A 17,445-nucleotide genomic window follows, 5' to 3' on the forward strand; every position below is an offset into this window, starting at 1 on the left:
TCCCGTGCGAGTCGGAAGTTAGCGCAGTTCAATGACGTAAGACGTAATCGCCGTAGCCTCCACCGTGTAACTTTCGCCTCTGCCTCTGGGAGTTGAAGTTTCCAAAGGAGGACTCGCCAGCGGTATCGGAACACACCAGAGGCTTTCTGAACGAACTATCACGTTCCCCATCAACTCAGTTTGGTAAATTTCCTGGCACTGCGGATGGCGCTTGCTTTCCCTTAGGTATCGTTCGTATACAAAGGGGACGCGTGCCACAGCACGATCGACTGGCAACAAGGGCTTCCGGGGCTTGAGGGAACGGGCCTGTGGAAGTGGCCGTAGCCATCCTATTCCCGAAGGAAATGACGTTGGCTAGGGCGCGCCCCTGCGGCCTTCACAGCTCTCTGATTCGCCGGCTGCATCTTAGTCCCGCCTCTCCGCTGTTGCGTGGCGGAAGATGTAGAAACGGGGCGTGGACCGGGCTCTTCCGGTTCGCGGTGCCTGGCTTACAGTTCAAGTTTTTTGTGGGTGGGCGGTCGGTCCTTAGGATGTGAACAGTATGGTCTTACAAAGGATATCGGGAGAGGGAATCTGGACTCTGAAGGGCCGGAAAACGAGTTGTGGCAGCGCCACTTGTGACTAGAGACCGTGGGCGAGACGCTTACCTCTGTATCTCCCTTTCCATCTGTCTCCTACGGGAGCAGACTGAGGTAGCTGAGCCCTCTGAAATGTAGGGAGCCCGAGGGGGAAGTTGCTGCAGATGCTGCTAAGTCCCATTGTGGTGAGCTGGCGACTATTAGATTGGAAGTGTTACTTGATTTCACTGAAATACTTTAAGAGTTTAAAATCTGGGAATTTCTCCAGAGATGTGAAGAGATTAAAAACATCTCTCCCAGGGGAGATCTTTGGCCCTAGGGTCTTGACAATGAAACAAAGGGCTTTTGCAACCACAGAGTTGGCCAACACGTTCGGTCTTCTCTTGCTATCACGGTCAGGTCATTAATTCCATTGTTCACTTATTCCAACATTAAACCTTTCTCGAAGGGAGCTGTGTTGTAAATTACGAAGACCTTTTAGTTCGTTTGATAACACGAAGTTTTTAAATTTTCTTTTTCCTTTTGGCTTTGATTATGAGGTGTGTTCTCCCTGCTTTAACTGGCAGAAGAAATGTAAATATTGAGATGCCTTTTTACCTATTCTGCCCACCCACACCAAATATAATCACTTATATTTAGTTCTTTCTTAAGCCCACCTGATAACCTATATCTGTGAATCTCATTATTTTATGCTAAAACAAAATTTCACAGAAATATTTCTATACTGTAAAATATTCTTAAATATTTGTTGGACTTGGTTTAATGACTGAAAATGTACTGTGAGCATAATTGTAGGTCAGAGAGGAACACAAAACTCTGCCATAGAAATTTTGTAAATTATGACCCAAACAAAAACAATTAGGAAACAAGTTGCCTTATAAAATGCTATATTTTGCATAACAGGTAATCCAAACGAGCTAGTACAGAATGAAGTGATAGTCGGGGTTGGTCCATCTTTGTATACACAATAATATTTATCAAGCTCGGATTTTTTCTGCATTTAATGTTTCACTGTATCTACTATGTTTATAATTTTGAAAATTCACTACATTTTCTTTACTCAGAATAACTAAAAAACTGAATGATGATGATGACTAGTTCATGACCTTTTCTTGTTTTTTGATAGGCTGTTTAAGAACGTGACTATGCTGTGATAGGTCAAATTAAATTTAACTTGAGACTTCTTAAATAAGAAAGGCAAAAGCTCCCTCTGCTGTACATGGTTGTAAAACACTGCTTTATGTTGCGTTTAACATTTTCACATTTTAGAGCTAATCAACACTTGAGTTTTTGAAAAAATAGAGAACTAGCCAGTAGGTAGAAAACACTGATAGAAATGTACTCTCTTGGAATATTATTATTTTATGTCGAGAGCAATTTGTTTCCTGTTAATTTTAATTGTGCTTTTAAGTTTGCATGTTTAGTTTAACAGGCCATGTTTTTCCACTTTATTGCTTTGGATACATGCCTTGCTAAATTTTATGTAATTCCCTGCATATGGAAAGAAGGTAGTTAAAATAAAAGTTGTGTTGGGGATCACAGTATTTATGTTTTTTTTTCTTCCTTTTAATCTTCTTAGGCTTACTGAGTTTCTCCTGCCTCCAGTTTCTTAAACTGAATGCTGCCTTTTAAAAAAATTAATTTAGAGGCATAGAATTGGAACTGGAGATTTTTTTTTTTTTTTTCATCATATGTGACTCAGTCTCAAGAGTCCTCTTTTGTCAGGTTTGACACAACACAACTCTTATGTTCTTTGGAACCCCTCATTTTCTAAATAAGGTTTTGCATTACTAGGAGGTAGTATTAGGTTTGGGTTTGAATCTTAACTCTAGCCCTTCATTCATCTAATTATTCAACCAAGAATTTTAAGTATATACTTTGTGCTAGATTTGCTTCCAATAGCTTGTTTCTTAGGAATTACAGTAGCTTTATAAATCTGGGCAAGTTACTGAGCCTCACTGTGCCTTCTTTTTAAGTAAGAATAAATAAGACAATGTCATAGAGTTGTTTTAAGGAATAAATTAGATAATAATACTTTACTATTACTATTTTCATTGCTTTTTAAAAATCTTTCATCATACTGTATTCACTCATTTACTCCACCAATATATAATAAATATAAACCAAGTACCAACCACCATGTTACTGACACATTACAATGTTGCCCTTTTTTGGGGTACTAGGGGTTGAACCCAGGGGTGCTCAGTCACTGAGCCACATCCCCAGCCCTTTTTTATATTTTATTTAGAGACAGAGTCTTGTTCAGTTGTTTTAATACTGGCTTTGAACTTGCATTTCTCCTGACTCAGCCTCCCAGTTTACTAAGATTATAGTTGTGTGGCTGCACACCCATCCATTGTTGCACTTTTTAATGAAAGCAAAAACAACGTAATAAAACTTCTGCTTAAATTATGTTCTATAAATATTTTATTCTTTCATTATCTAAATTGTGGATTTTTTTTCCTTTATATAGTAACTTCTCCACATAGACTTATTAACTAGTTATATAAGAAGGAAGAATCATTTCCTTAATGTACATTTTCCTTAATGCCAATAGAAATTTAGTGGTGTCATGCCACTAAATGGTATGGATAAATAGTAATTGTGTTTTTAAGCTTTATTGTTACTAATATATTAAATAGAAAAGAAATTTCAGTATTTTAGCCTTACCCTAATCTGAAGGCAAGTTCAGTTTTAGTTAGTAGGTATAAAGATGTGTGTGGGTAAATTGAAATAAAGATGTACTTGGGATGGTTCTAAAGCATTCCACAAAGCCATACTGATTACAGAGTAAACTTTGATGTTTTGTTTTTTAGTCAAGACTAAAGCGTGGAGTATTTATATATGGATAATGAAATATAGTGAAGGGGGACAATGTGGTCTGTACTGTCCAGAATTTATAACACTTATAACAACTTCTGTTAAAAACAGTATGATTATACAACCAGAAATAACATTCTCTTTCCCTCATTCTGCAGCTTTAAAGATTTCAGAAAGATGTTTTTCCGACTCTTTTTTAAAACAATATTTTTTTCCTTTATAAAAACAATGTATTTTCATTATAGAAAACCATGGGTAAGAATTAAATATATTTGTGCATGCTTTTAAAAATAACTAGATGTGATGGATATGTTGGTTTTGTTTTGGTCTTCTTATTTAAAATATTATAACCCTTTTCCCTTATCACTAAATAATTTTGGAAATATGATTTGTACTGCTTAGTAATCCTAGTCCATGTTATAGATGAGCCATGATTTGTTTTTTCTCCTTTTGCAGGCTTTTAAATATTTCCTAACTTTTCATTATTCAAATAAAATAGCAGTGTATACACTCTGGTGCATCTTTTCATGTATATTTCTGATTCGTTTACAGGAACTTATCCTAAGAAATTACTGGGTTGAAGGGTCTCAATTTGTTAAGCTCTTATATTACCTTCTGGAAAAATTGTGTGATAACTACCAATACTTTATAAAAATACTCCATTTCTTCAGACTTCTACCAGCATTTCCAATGATATTTTAATTGGTATTCAATGTCATTTAAATGATCTTTGCCAATAAATGACATTTAATTATCTAAATTTATATTTGTATTTATTGCTGATATAGTTTAACATTTGTACCAATAAGTTTAACATTAATCACATCTATAAGTCATTTGGGTTATTACTTTGTATGTTTGTAAATTATCTGTTCATGTCAAAAGTTGCTTTTCAATTTTTCAGAAACATCAAATAATGTCATCTGAAATGTCACCAGCATTTATTGAGACTTCTAATGTTGAAAGGAAGCAAGACTTAAGTGAAGATCAGGAAAGAGAGAAACCAAGATTAGATGAAGGAATTGAACCAGTATCAAAACGACAAATGAAAAAACTGATAAAACAGAAACAATGGGAAGAACAACGAGAACTTCGCAAGTACGTGTTTAAAAATAGTATGCTCTGACCCCATTCAGAAATATGGAATATTGGACCTTGCTTACCCCTTTAATATATTAAAACTAATTGTGTTAATTAAAATTGAGGTTCTGCATATTTTTAAAGACTGTCAATTTACTTAAAAGTTATGTGCCTTGAATTAAATTATTTTTTTTAGCAGTATTGATGAACTTACACTCAACGCTGTTCTCATCCAGAATCTTTTGTGAGTAGCAGTATAGTTTCTGAAACAACTAATATAGATAAAGGATATAGTTAGTGTCTATGTCCTACATATGGAATAAAAATAACCCAATTCCAAGTGATCAAATTTTGGCCCAACATGGATTTTGCTAGAATAAGTTTTTATGCAAGCAGTTAGGCTACAGCTGTTATTGCATAATGCCAACATTTATAAGATAAAATAAACTACAGTTGATGTAGAGAAAAAGTGAGTTTTGTTTTTTTAAAGGAACAATTTTATTTTATTTTTCTCTGCTTTTTGATGTTGCTTGAAAACCATGTAGTAACCCATATAGTAAAATCCATCATAACTCCAATTTGGTATTTTTAAAGTTTTCTTAAGGATAGTGTGAAACCAATAATAAATGAAACTATTGAGTAGTAAGTATAGTTAAAATTAGATTAAAAGCCTTAAATTGTGCAATCACTTCCTTCCTAAATAAAGCTATTATATGAACTACATAAAGTTTCTAGTACTTGATCATTTTTGACCCATGGAAGTGGTAAATTTCTTATGGTTCAACTAAAAATTTTATCTTTTAGAAGAGTCTTATGAATATCTAAGTATATAAATAACAAAGTTATTTCAATTACTAATTTTAGACAGAAGCGGAAAGAAAAACGCAAGAGAAAGAAATTAGAGCGACAGTGTCAACTGGAATCAAACTCAGATGGAAATGACAGAAAACGAGTTCGAAGAAATGTTGTTCATAGTACACTCCGCCTTATAATTGACTGTAGTTTTGATGATTTGATGGTATTAAAGGTATCATGAATCATTGTCAGAAAAATCCTGTAGGTGACCTAGGTTGAATCTCCTTATTTAAATATATAATATTGCTGATATAAATGTATGTGTTAAAGTACATCTTAAGTCAAATTTTCCTCTTCACTTAATTTAGTTAATAAGTCGGTTTGATTTATGTGTTCATATTTATGTGCATGTGTGTTTGTGTATGTATAGATGGAGAGACATATTTCATAATTATGTTTGACTCAGTAATTTTATTTTAATTCTAAAGATTTGTGGGCTGTTACCAATGACATTGGTAAAGCATGCAAATAGTAATGCCATGGCTCTAAAAGAATTTTTTTGTTTCTGAAGAATAGATGTTTTTCATGAACTAACATTTTGTATGGATACAAAATAGAAATGATGTGTCACTTATAGATTCTTAATTTTATTAACATGTAAGGTAATCAATGAAAGTTGTCAAAATTGACTTGTATTTAAAGAGAAAAAAATGCCTTCTACTTATTATTCTATTTCTTTGCATCATGGAATGACCATAGGTGATTTTAATAACTGTTTTAAAAATTTGTCTTTTATAGGACATTAAAAAACTTCATAAGCAAATCCAACGATGCTATGCAGAAAACCGACGAGCACTGCATCCTGTGCAGGTATGTCTGAAGAATTTTAGAAAGATTCCTGTTTTCTTTTCTGTCTTCCATGACAAAGGCATAAATAATTCCAATTGCCTTTGCAAGATAATTTTGTTTAATGCTTATTTGAAAAATATTTTTTCTGCAAAAATAAAATATTTTAAACTTCTTTTCTTATGAATTATTGTCTCACACACTTTCAAGTCATCATCAGTCTTGTACATGTTGACCTGTTCATTGCTGTGTAGTTCAATGTCTTCATTATTGGACATACTCTTTTTTTGGTACCATTTTCGTAACTTTTATTTTCTAGAAATTCTGGGAGGTAAAAAGGGACTTGAGAGGGAGACTACCCTTGCCCAGTGTGAGCTGTAGTACCTGTTTTAGATTTTGTCTACTTACAGGACTTTAGTTTCCTTTTGATTTGCTCATAATTTTGAAAAGTATTTAAGCTGGAGTGAGGAAATGATTTGTAAGACTAGTTTGTTGATGATAAGAACAGAATCTTTTTGTTTGTTTGAATTCTAGGTAATCTAAAAATTAACACCAACTCACTAATGTTAAAAAGCAGGAACTCTTAATGTATTTTTGGTTAGACATTTTATCTTTTTACCAAGTGATGGTAGTTTTATATTTTTGCATTTTTATATTTCATAATTTATATTATACTTCTGTGATAGTCTCTATAGTCTTTTTTTTGTCCATAATAGACCCCTTATTACTCTGAATTCCAATTTAAAAGAGGTGTCAGGGTTTAGGACCAAAGAAAATTGTGAAGGTTTTAGACTGATTTTTTTTTTTTTTTTTAAGACAATGGTGGCAAAAAAGGAGGGGGGTAATGGTAAGAATGACACGGAAGAAGGAAGTTTGCAGAGACATGATTGTTAGTGGAGAGTCAGGTTATAACTACTTGAAAAAGAATTGTGATGAAAATGTAAGTTGAATACTGAAGTTAGTGGGTTATAAGATATAACCACAAAACATGTAATTTCTACCATGAATTTCTTATATGATCAAAGTATGTCACAAATTATTTTTTTTCTGGGTCAGTGAGAATACATTTTGTGTTTCATGAATGAACAGATGTACGTAAAAGGGAAATAAAATATTGGACTTGAATCATCATTTTTTTTCTCTTTATCTGCCCACCAATCCCTTATTAGTTTTACTTGACAAGCCATGGAGGCCAACTAAAAAAGAACATGGATGAAAATGACAAAGGCTGGGTCAACTGGAAGGTAATTAAAGCCAATCCACTCTCTCATAATTACAAGTGTTCTTATTCTTCTAAAGTTCTACATTTTTTATCTAAATTTTAAATAATAATATGTATACAACACTTTTCAAACCCTGTGGGTCACTGAAACTAAATCTAAATTTACAGATGGAAAATGCTAAAGAGGTTTGTCTGTTAACTTGTACTTGTTATTCTTAAGTCTTGCCTGCTATTTTACTGCCAGTCTTAAAACATTTTCAAGAAAGGAAAAATTTTGAAGATCTTTATATAACTTTTCCCTAGAAAACTAGCTGTACATTATTTGTAAGAGTGAGGTCACTTTAAAATTTGAAGAGTGCCTGCATTCTGTTTTTTCTCATCAGTGCTAATATGTGCCACTAGTCACATGTGACGTTGAACACTTGCAGTGTGATAGTCTGAATTGTGAATTGAGATGTGCTATTAATATGAAATACATACTGGATTTCAAAAACTTAGAACAGACATAGATCTGCATAATTTAAAAAATATATTATATGTTTATTGATAGTATTATGGGCATATTGGTTTAATATTTTAAATTAATATCACCTGGGGTTTTTTCCTTCAATTTTTTAAATGTGACTACTAAAATTGTGTGGCTCATAAATTTTTTTTTTTTTTGACCAACTGTTCTTACTCATTTGTAAAGATGTAACTAGATTGGCTTTAGTATCAATCCCTGAAAAATTCTTCTATTCAGAGAAGTAGTGGCCTATTCCTATACTTTTTAAGTTTTTACAGCGACATACTTTCTCTCACACTTATTAATCCCACAATGGCTGCATTTATTTTATTAATAGCCCATAACATGGAGATTTTCTAAGTCTGTTTAAACAGTATTCTTTCATAATTCAAATGTTTTTGAATAAGATTGTTATGAGAAAAGAGGATAGTCATTTTTAGCCAACTTTCACAAAATCCTGTTAATTAGTAACGTCTTTCCCTTTGCTTTAAAAGGATATCCACATCAAACCAGAGCACTATAGTGAACTCATAAAAAAAGAAGACCTGATTTATCTTACATCAGATTCACCCAATATACTAAAGGAATTAGATGAATCAAAGGCATATGTGATTGGAGGATTAGTGGATCACAATCATCATAAGGTACTATTAAGTTTTATTTTTGGTTTTGCTTGTACTTAAAAATCCTTATTTCAGAGTTTCCTCATAGTAACAAAACTATTAATAGCTGATCTTTCAAGAATTTTACATTTATTAGTTTACTTAACCCATAATATGACCCAATGAAGTCAGTGTAATTATTATCACTGTTTCACAGATGAGAAATCTGAGGCACAAAGAAATTCAGTCTAAAAGCAGCAGTGATTAGTGTCAAAGCAAATTACTTGAAACAAGACAGATAAAGCACTCTGCTGTATTGGAAGAAGATACTGTTGCAGTTTCTAAAAGAAAATGTCATTTTGTATTTTGCCAACTTCTTTCCATGCTGAATTCAACCCAGCTAAAGAAAAAGCATGATTTTTTAAGTGTCTGAGGAAATATTATCATTAGTAATGAACTAATTCTTTATTCTTGAAAAGTAGTACTGTGTAGGTGTAACTTTATGCAGTACTGGAAATACTCATATCTGCCTGCCCAGTAGGTAAATTGTGTCACTGTTGGGCACTTGAATGTGCACAGTATGACTGATGAAGTGAATTTTTAAAAATTATAGTCAGTTTAAATTTAAGTAGTCAGATGTAGTTACCAATTAGTGCAGGTTTTTAAAACATGTTTTACATTCATGGAAAGAGCGATAGTACTTCTCTCAAAATTTTGTATATTTTAAAGTGAGAGGAGGGTAGTAGGGAATGATGAAGATATTTTAGTCAAAAGAAAGGGAGCCAAATTTTTCTTTGGGTTCTGTTACTGAGGAGCTTTGTAACTGGATTGGAAATATTTCTTTGAATTCTTCATTTGCAAATTGAAGATGTTAAAAGAAATGCTCTAAATATCCTAATTGTAAGAGAATGTTTCCAAATTAGCAGTTACACACACACACACACACACACACACACACACATCCTTCAAATAATATTCTTTGAACTAAAGTCTTTTTAAAAAATCTATACTATTATAGAATTTAAAATAATTTAATGTTCTAGTCCTAATATAGTTCTGTCTTTGTTTTAGGGATTCACATATAAACAAGCATCAGATTTTGGAATTGATCATGCACAGCTCCCCCTTGGAAGTTTTGTGAAGATGAATAGTCGAAAAGTTTTGGCAGTTAATCATGGTAAGGTATAGGGAGTACTGAAAATATACACCAGTGCACATTGTGAAAAGAGCATTACATTCAGATTTGAACAAATAGAAAATATTATACCTTGTTGGAGAGCCAAAATTATATAAAGAGTAACCATTTATTATTTATTTAATTCATAGAAAAAAATATGCATATTTTAGGAAATTTTGAAAATGTACCAAAGTATAAAAACAATTAGTTGTAATTTTACAACTTGGTATTAACTTTTTGGTGTGTTTTCTTGCAGTTCTTTGCCTGTGCATTTATATTTATTATATAATTGGATTCTTACTGTAAGACAATGTTATTAATTTGGGGTATTTTCCTCTTGTTTTAGTCAGCTTTTTTACTGCTGTGACCAAAAGAGCTGACAAGAACAATCTTTGAGGAAAAGCTTGTTTGGGGGAACAAGAAATAGAGCTAGTTTCAGAGTTCATAGTCCTTAGATAGCCAACTCTTTTCTATGGTCTGAGGGGAGGCAGAACATCATGGCAGAAGTGTGTGGCAAAGGAAAGCAACTGGGAACATTGTGCTAGGAAGCAAAGAGAGAAAGATCTCTCCTCACTAAGGATAAAATATGTAAACCAAAGTCATGTCCCAGTGACCTACCTCCTCCAGCCACACCCCACCTGCCTACAGTTATCACCCAGTTAATAATCTCTACCAGGGGATTAATGGACTGATTAGGTTAAAGCTTTCATAGCCCAGCCATTTCACCTCTAAACTTTCTTGCATTTTTTCCTCACAGTTGAGCTTTTGGGGACACCCAATATTGAAACTATAAAACATCCTCCCCCACCATCCACCATAATATTTTTCATGTCATGGAATGATTACTAGTGATTATAAAATATTCCATCATCTCAAGGTGCAATAATTTAACTATTCTCCTATTATTGAATTGTTTTAGTTTTCCTTTTTCTGCCATAAATAACATTGTAATGAACTTTCTTGAACCCAAGTCTTTGCCTAGGGTTTTCCTTTTAAATATTCTTAAGGAATCCTAAATACTTTCTATAGAGTTGGCTTTGAGGGGTTATAAAAATGAAATTATTGATTTAAGGAATGCACTTCTTCTAAAATCTTTGGTACATAGTAGAAATTACTTTTCCAAAAAGTAATCCAAATTAACCCTTCAGTTCTTCATTGAAATGAGAGTTTCTTATAGACAGTATTGATATTCTTTACTCGTAATATAATACACAAAACAAAAAATCAGACAAGAAGTTCCTGAAGAGTGCCTCTTTGTAGGAAAGAAGAAATATAGACAAATGCTAAAGATTTGTTTGTAGTTGTAAAGGATAAAGAAACAAAAGGAAAAAAGAGTAGGAGGGAAACTAAAATGGTCCTTGGTTATAATTGACAAGGCATATTGCTTAAGTTTTTAAAGTGTGCTTAAGAACCAAATTGAAGAAAAGCTGAAAAGGAAGTAATGGCCTTGAGAACTTTGGGGCATATTGCCCCTGATAGCCAAAGGAGAAGGAAGAAATAAGAATAAACTTGTTAATAGAACAAATAGCTTTGCTAACACAAAGGTAGTGTGTTTTTAACATTGTGATGAACTTGACTAAAAAATGTATGGTATTTGGCTTTATTTCAGTATTTGAGATTATTCTGGGATACTTGGAAACAAGAGACTGGCAAGAAGCATTTTTCACTATCTTACCCCAAAGGAAAGGTGCTGTTCCCACAGACAAAGCCTATGAAAGTTCTTCCCACGACAAGCAGTCTGCCATAGTTGAAGGTGGATCGGACAGTGATTCCAGTGAAGGGGAATATAGTAAAAATGAACCAGAGTCACCACATAAAGACAAACAACAGGATAAGGAAAATAGCACTGAATCTACAATGCCTTCTGCACCACACTAACATTACCTGTTTTTCTTTTAGTAAAGAAAAATTAGGAGAATGTGAGGTGCTTCAAAGAATATTCAAATTGGAAACAAATTACTTTCTCTTATTTCTTCTGTGAATTTTAAAAACTCCTTAGAGCTAAATGATAATGAAAAACACTTTAAACTCTGTAAGAATTTTTTGTTTATGTATGAAAAAATTATGTATCTTTTTAAATTGCTTTTTAAGCTTAATTAAGAACTTTAGAGAATTTTGCTTTATTAGTATACCCTATTTCTCTTTTATTTGTTGCAAAGTCTTCTTCAGAATGTGCCTTCTGACCTTTCAGTTCATATCAATGACCTTTATATCAGTGTCTTTCTAATCTGTTGTGTATTTGTTTGTGGAGGCAGATATTCTTAAGTGTCGTATAAGTCTATTAAAATGTTATATATGAGAGCTTATCCTCCATTTGCAGCTTTTACATTCAGTTTATTTAGTTAAAAAATATACAGTAATCCTAGGAGGAAATATCAGTTTGCTACTTAATAATTCATTTCTTTTGGACTGCAGAGTGCACACCTGTGCCTCCTTTGTCACCTTTTCATGGTTCTGAAATAATCACAAAACAGTTGAAAAATCTCTTTAATTCATTTTACTAATTCCTATAATGGTAACAAATTATTTCAATTATAAAGTTGAATTTTTGCCTAACTTAAAACATGATAGTCCTTATGAGCTGTCCTTTTCGTCCATATATTTTTTAAAAATACTTGTTGGCTTTTAAGGTGAATATTGTGCATCTATGCTATAAGAATATTCAAACTAACATAAATTTATGTTTCTGTAAATAACATGTATGTATAAAAATATGCATGCAGTTGTCTGTCTATCCATATCATGTATGGTTCTGCTATTAACTGATAACAGGACTGATTTGTATTATTTGTGTGAATGGTTGTGTTGAACACATAAGAGCAATTTGAATTTCATTAACACAAAACACAACCAAACATTCATTTGGAAAGTTTAGCAAAGGAGTATGGGGCAAAAAGGAGCTGTTTTAGTCTCTAAACAGTGATTGTAGAGAAGTAGAGAAGTTGTGTTTAAAATAAAGTGATTGTTCTCCGTCATAGCTAAGGATGTCAGGAAACTTCACTGAGTTTTGGCAAAGTAAGTTTCTTTTCTTATCTTTTTTTTTTTTTCTTAAATATGTCATAGATGTATTTAAACAGTTACATAACTTTTGCATAAGTTATATATTAACATATACACATTTAGTAGAAAGTTTATTGTAGAATTGATGTTTACTATTTTCGTTGCTTTATTCTTAGTAATCTTTTATAGTTATTTTAAAGTAAAATCTGTAAGCAAGGTATGTCAATAAAGAAAAGCCCTACACTTCTAAAAGAACAAAAGCTTATGTTATAATTTGTGTTTTTCTGAAATTCAGATTTTTCTGAGTACATTTGGTTTGCTATTATAAAATATGCCTTTTACTTAAATTATTCCTTATGGAATAGAGCACTGTTTATAATTATGAAAGGTAAAGAAAATAATTCAGGTTTAACATAGTTTAATTTTCATTAATTGTAAAAACATGCTGTTTTTGTTTCCTTGGGGTGCCATAAGAAATCACCACAATTAGGTAGCTTAAAACAACAAAAATTTATTCTCTAACAGTTCCAGAGGCCAAAAGTCAGAATCAGAGTGTCACAGGACTGTGCTGCAAATGCTCTAGAAAAGAGTCCTTCCCAGCCTCTTAGCTTTTGGTTGTTATCAGCAATGCTTGGTGTTCCTCAGCTTGCAGGTGGATTATTCCAATCCCTGCTTTATTGCAAATGTTCTTCTGTCCTCTGTGTCCCATGTCTATATCCAATTCTTTTTTTTAGGACACCAGCATTACTTGTTCATTGTAATCCAGTATGACCTTATTCTAACTTGACTATGGTTTGCAATGACCCTGTTTCCAAATAAGATCACGTTCATAAGTAGTACATATTAGGACTTGATATATATTTTTGGGAGATACAACTTGACCCATTATTTGCCCCTATCTCATCTAGGCTGTTGATGACAGGAAAGCAATGATTACCACCACATTTGAAATAACTGATTTCTGAGGTACTTCAAAATTGGTTTAAGAATATTATTTAATCTTAATATATAATTTCAATACTCTTTGGTTTATTTAGATGTATTATTAATAATATTAAAGTAATTTACATTGGTACTTAATAAAGGTAAGGAATTAATTTAATAAATAAATGCATCAAAAGGATATATGTCTGCTGAAATAATGGGATTTCTCCTCATTTAATTTCTTCAGTAACCTGTGATCATCGTAAAGAAAGTTCATTTTTAAGGAAAGGAGCATTCTTTACGCTGATATTCCAGAGATGAGTGATTGACATCTTGTAGAATTTGAAAATGCTTAGAATGAATAAAGGAAAAAGGAAAGCAATTCTACTGAAAAAAATGTCTTTTAGGAGATAACTAATGATGAAACCCACCAGTAACTGGCAATTACCAAGTAAAGTGATAATTAACTTTATAGATGGAAAGGATCACTGAGATGGTACAGATAAGAGGCAAGATCTATCTTCCATAGACCACTGAGAACATGTGGACAACACGTATAAAGTGAGATAAGAAAGGAAAAATGGAGAGAAGAGAATGACATTTAGAATTAATGGCAGCAGAGCGTATATAGTCAAACTTTTGTCTCATAAAGCATAGAGATGTTTATCTTTCTTTTCCTAGCTCATTACCAGACACTTAACAATAGTCTTTCAATAAATGTGGAGGAGAAAATCAGTGACAGAATTGAGAGGGAGTATAATTAATGGAAAGAGTGGGGAATTGGACTAGGCTGAGACTTTGGCACTGCTAATTGGTAGTTGTGAGGCTTTGGCTAGGCTTTGCAACCTTTCTAAGTGTTGGTGTCTTATTTATAAAGTAGGAATGTTATGTCTTATACCCTTTTAGAGTTTGAGCAAACAATTGTTTTTAAATGAGCAATAGCTAATTTAATAAGTAGTATGGCAATACACTCTAGTACTTTCATTTCTTGTCTCATTGCCCTTTTTTCTCACTCTTCCCCTTGACATTGACCACATTAAAAAAGTTAGTAATACAACCATAGAAAGAAAAAGATGTGTCCCATTTGTGTACGATGAATCAAAATGCAGGCTGTAAAAATAAATAATTTTTTAAAAAAAGTTAGCAACACGTAGGCTTTTGTTTCAGGTTCTACTTTCTAAAGAACTCAAGCTTAGCAAAGACTGAAAAACTGTAAATGTTCTATTCTAAATGAATACTCACTGAACAAAACAAATGCAGATCATTTAGTGAAACACTTATTAAAGCAATAAAAACAATGTTAACAAAAAATAACTGCACAAAATCAAATCTGTATATCCTAGCAGCAAATGTAAGTGACCAGATTAGACTTTTATAAAGTTAATGTATGCAGTATTTGAATAAAGTTAGTAATGTTGAAAAGAAAAAGGACATAGTAGGCTAATGGAAAGAAGTTACATTCCTAGCATTGGATGAGGTTCAGCACTTTGCAAATAAGAAAAAGAAGGGATATTATAGTCAAGAACACAATCCTTACTACAGATCAAGTTTTACATAAATCTATGCACTAGGTAGCACAGTATTCAGATGAGAAAAAAATTTAGAATTACATGTAATATTAAGAAATATGAGCATAAGTAAAACTTAACCATAATTCATGCTTCCTGGCCCTTCATAGCTCAAGTAGACAAAAGACAAACATGGAAAATACAAGTGCTATTAATAATAGATGTAAATGATATGTATCAAGATCTATGGGTGGAAAAAAAAATACATTGGTTATGGATCTTCCTAAGAGTAGCAATTTTAGGCTACAGAGGAAAATAAACTTCCAAAAATAGAAACTTCTCTGATAATAATACATTAATCTATAAAATAAATTTGATGGCATAGAATAAATTTTAGAACTTTTTAACTTTCTCAAGCAATTTGCAAATGAAGGGAAGTCAAAGTGTAAAATATCTTGGCAATAGGACTAAAAATACATATTAGAACTACAGTTCTAACTAAAGCTGTGATTAGAAGAAAGTTACCTTAAAAACAAGCTAATAGAAGAAATTGACTTAAAACATTCAAGACAATACAATAATAATGGATCTAAAGAAATGATAAAAAATTTAAAAAGTGAAATACAAATTGGAAAATTGTTGAACATATTTAAATCCAAGATCCAGTTCTTTTAAAAAATGATAGTGAAATGTAAAAAGTCATTAACTGAATCAAGAAAAAAATTACACATACAAAAAAAAAAACGAGATTTCACAATAAGTATAGGAATTTAGAATAACTAGAAATTTGAATTCTGTGAAAATAAATTTGGAAGCCTGGATGCAAATTTTAAGGAAAACATTTAATTTCAAGGTTTATGCCTTCAAAATACAGAAAATATAAACTGACCAGTTACCACAGAAGAAATAATATTATCAGAGAGTTACTACTCCCAAACACAAAACTTAGTGTGATCTGATAATTTTACCAACATTTCAAAGAAAAGGAATCTATAAAACTGCATCCTCTCTGTAACAGCAAAGAGAATGCAGCATGGTCTTAATGTGTATTAGTAGCATCTAGTGTAAACACATAGATTGTAGCCATTTTAAGCAAGTCACTAAACCTGTATCAGAGATAGTTAACTGTCCATAAAAATGCAATTTTTCCTTTCCATAGCCTAATTGGAATATAGTTTCTACTCAAAAGTTTTTACCAGCTTCCCTTTTAGCTTTCAACCATGGAATATGACTAGAAGTAATGTTTACCATTTTGGAACCAAGACTTTAAGCACAGATATACCCTCCATGGGGAAGGCAAAATATAGTCCACAGTCACCCTGGAACCTGTGACTATGTTGTGTTACATGATAAAGTAGAATTTAAGGTTACAGATGGAATTAAATTGCCAATCATCTGACCTTAAGGAGGTAATCTTGGATTAACCTGGACAACAGGCCTGATGTTATAACAAGGATCCTTAAAGTGAAAGGAAGAGGTGGAAGAGTCAGTGTCAGAGTGATTTGTTGTGAGATCACCTTGACTGGTTGTTGTTGCCTTTGAAGACAGAAGAGAGCCCTGAACTAAAGAAATGTGGGTAACCTCTAGAAGATGGAAAAGATAAGAAACCTTTTTCTGTTAGAGCCTCCAAAAAGAATGCAGCCTGCTTACACTTCATTTCAGCCCAGTGGATTCATTTCAGACCTCAGCCTCCAGAATTGTAAGAGTAAATCTGTGTTGCATTAAGTCCCTAGGTTGTGGTAATTTACTACAGCAACAATAGGAAACAAATACTTTCCTCCACCCTTATTTTCCTCTTTTGCCAGCTGGATACCATTGACAATGAAGCCCTAGGTGATGGATGAACCACAGATGGAAGGATCTTGGGCCTTCAGGTCATGAAGTAAAGCCAAAGTTATCCGTTGACTATAAATACACACTTGAACTCGAATGTGAGAAATAAACCTCGCTGTACTTGAATGATGACATGTTACAATTTATCCTATCCCAATGAATGCAATTCTACATGCCTCAGTTTTCTTATTTTAAAACATGGTACTGCTGGGTGTAGTGGTGCACACCTGTAATCCCAGTCGCTCAGGAGGCTGAGGCAGGAGGACTAGAGTTCAAAGCCAGCCTCAGCAAAGCCAAGGCACTAAGCAACTCAGTGAGACCCAGTCTCTAAATAGAATACAAAATAGGACTGGGGATATGACTCAGTGGTCCAGTGCCCCTGGTACTCCAAAAAATACCCCAAAAAACATCAACAAAGAAAACATGGAAATAATAATAATAGCAGTTACTATAAATAGTTAATTGTGAAAATTATGTTACTATTATCTAAAATGTTTAGAATGATTCCTGATATGATATAAATGTTGTTATTAAGACTGCATGCACACAAATTGA

General features: G+C 32.7%; 1 protein-coding gene across 4 annotated transcripts; it reads left to right on the forward strand.

The window, feature by feature from the left end:
* The first annotated feature begins 46 nt into the window (after positions 1-46).
* On the forward strand, positions 47-13,692 carry Trmt10a (tRNA methyltransferase 10A). 4 transcript variants are annotated; one of them, XM_047566594.1, is made up of 8 exons: positions 47-183; positions 4,303-4,496; positions 5,343-5,505; positions 6,072-6,143; positions 7,289-7,363; positions 8,341-8,490; positions 9,520-9,625; positions 11,235-13,692. In XM_047566594.1, exons 2-8 carry the CDS (start codon positions 4,315-4,317, stop codon positions 11,501-11,503), a joined length of 1,017 nt encoding a protein of 338 aa, XP_047422550.1. In that variant the 5' UTR covers positions 47-183; positions 4,303-4,314; the 3' UTR covers positions 11,504-13,692. The 4 variants fall into 4 exon arrangements, with proteins under 4 accessions (XP_047422550.1, XP_047422551.1, XP_047422549.1 ...); XM_047566595.1 differs by having other exon boundaries at positions 92-225; XM_047566593.1 differs by lacking the exon at positions 47-183 and adding an exon at positions 458-763.
* Positions 13,693-17,445: the final 3,753 nt, after the last annotated feature.

Source organism: Sciurus carolinensis, chromosome 10 (assembly GCF_902686445.1).
Source record: "Sciurus carolinensis chromosome 10, mSciCar1.2, whole genome shotgun sequence".
NCBI lineage: Eukaryota > Metazoa > Chordata > Mammalia > Rodentia > Sciuridae > Sciurus > Sciurus carolinensis.

Excerpts from the sequence above, each read along its gene's own strand:
- Trmt10a (XM_047566593.1), top strand. The coding sequence starts at position 743 with ATGCTGCTAAGTCCCATTGTG. Across the intron at positions 7,364-8,340 it reads AAGGCTGGGTCAACTGGAAG|GATATCCACATCAAACCAGA; the intron begins GTAATTAAAGCC and ends TTGCTTTAAAAG. Across the intron at positions 8,491-9,519 it reads TGGATCACAATCATCATAAG|GGATTCACATATAAACAAGC; the intron begins GTACTATTAAGT and ends TCTTTGTTTTAG.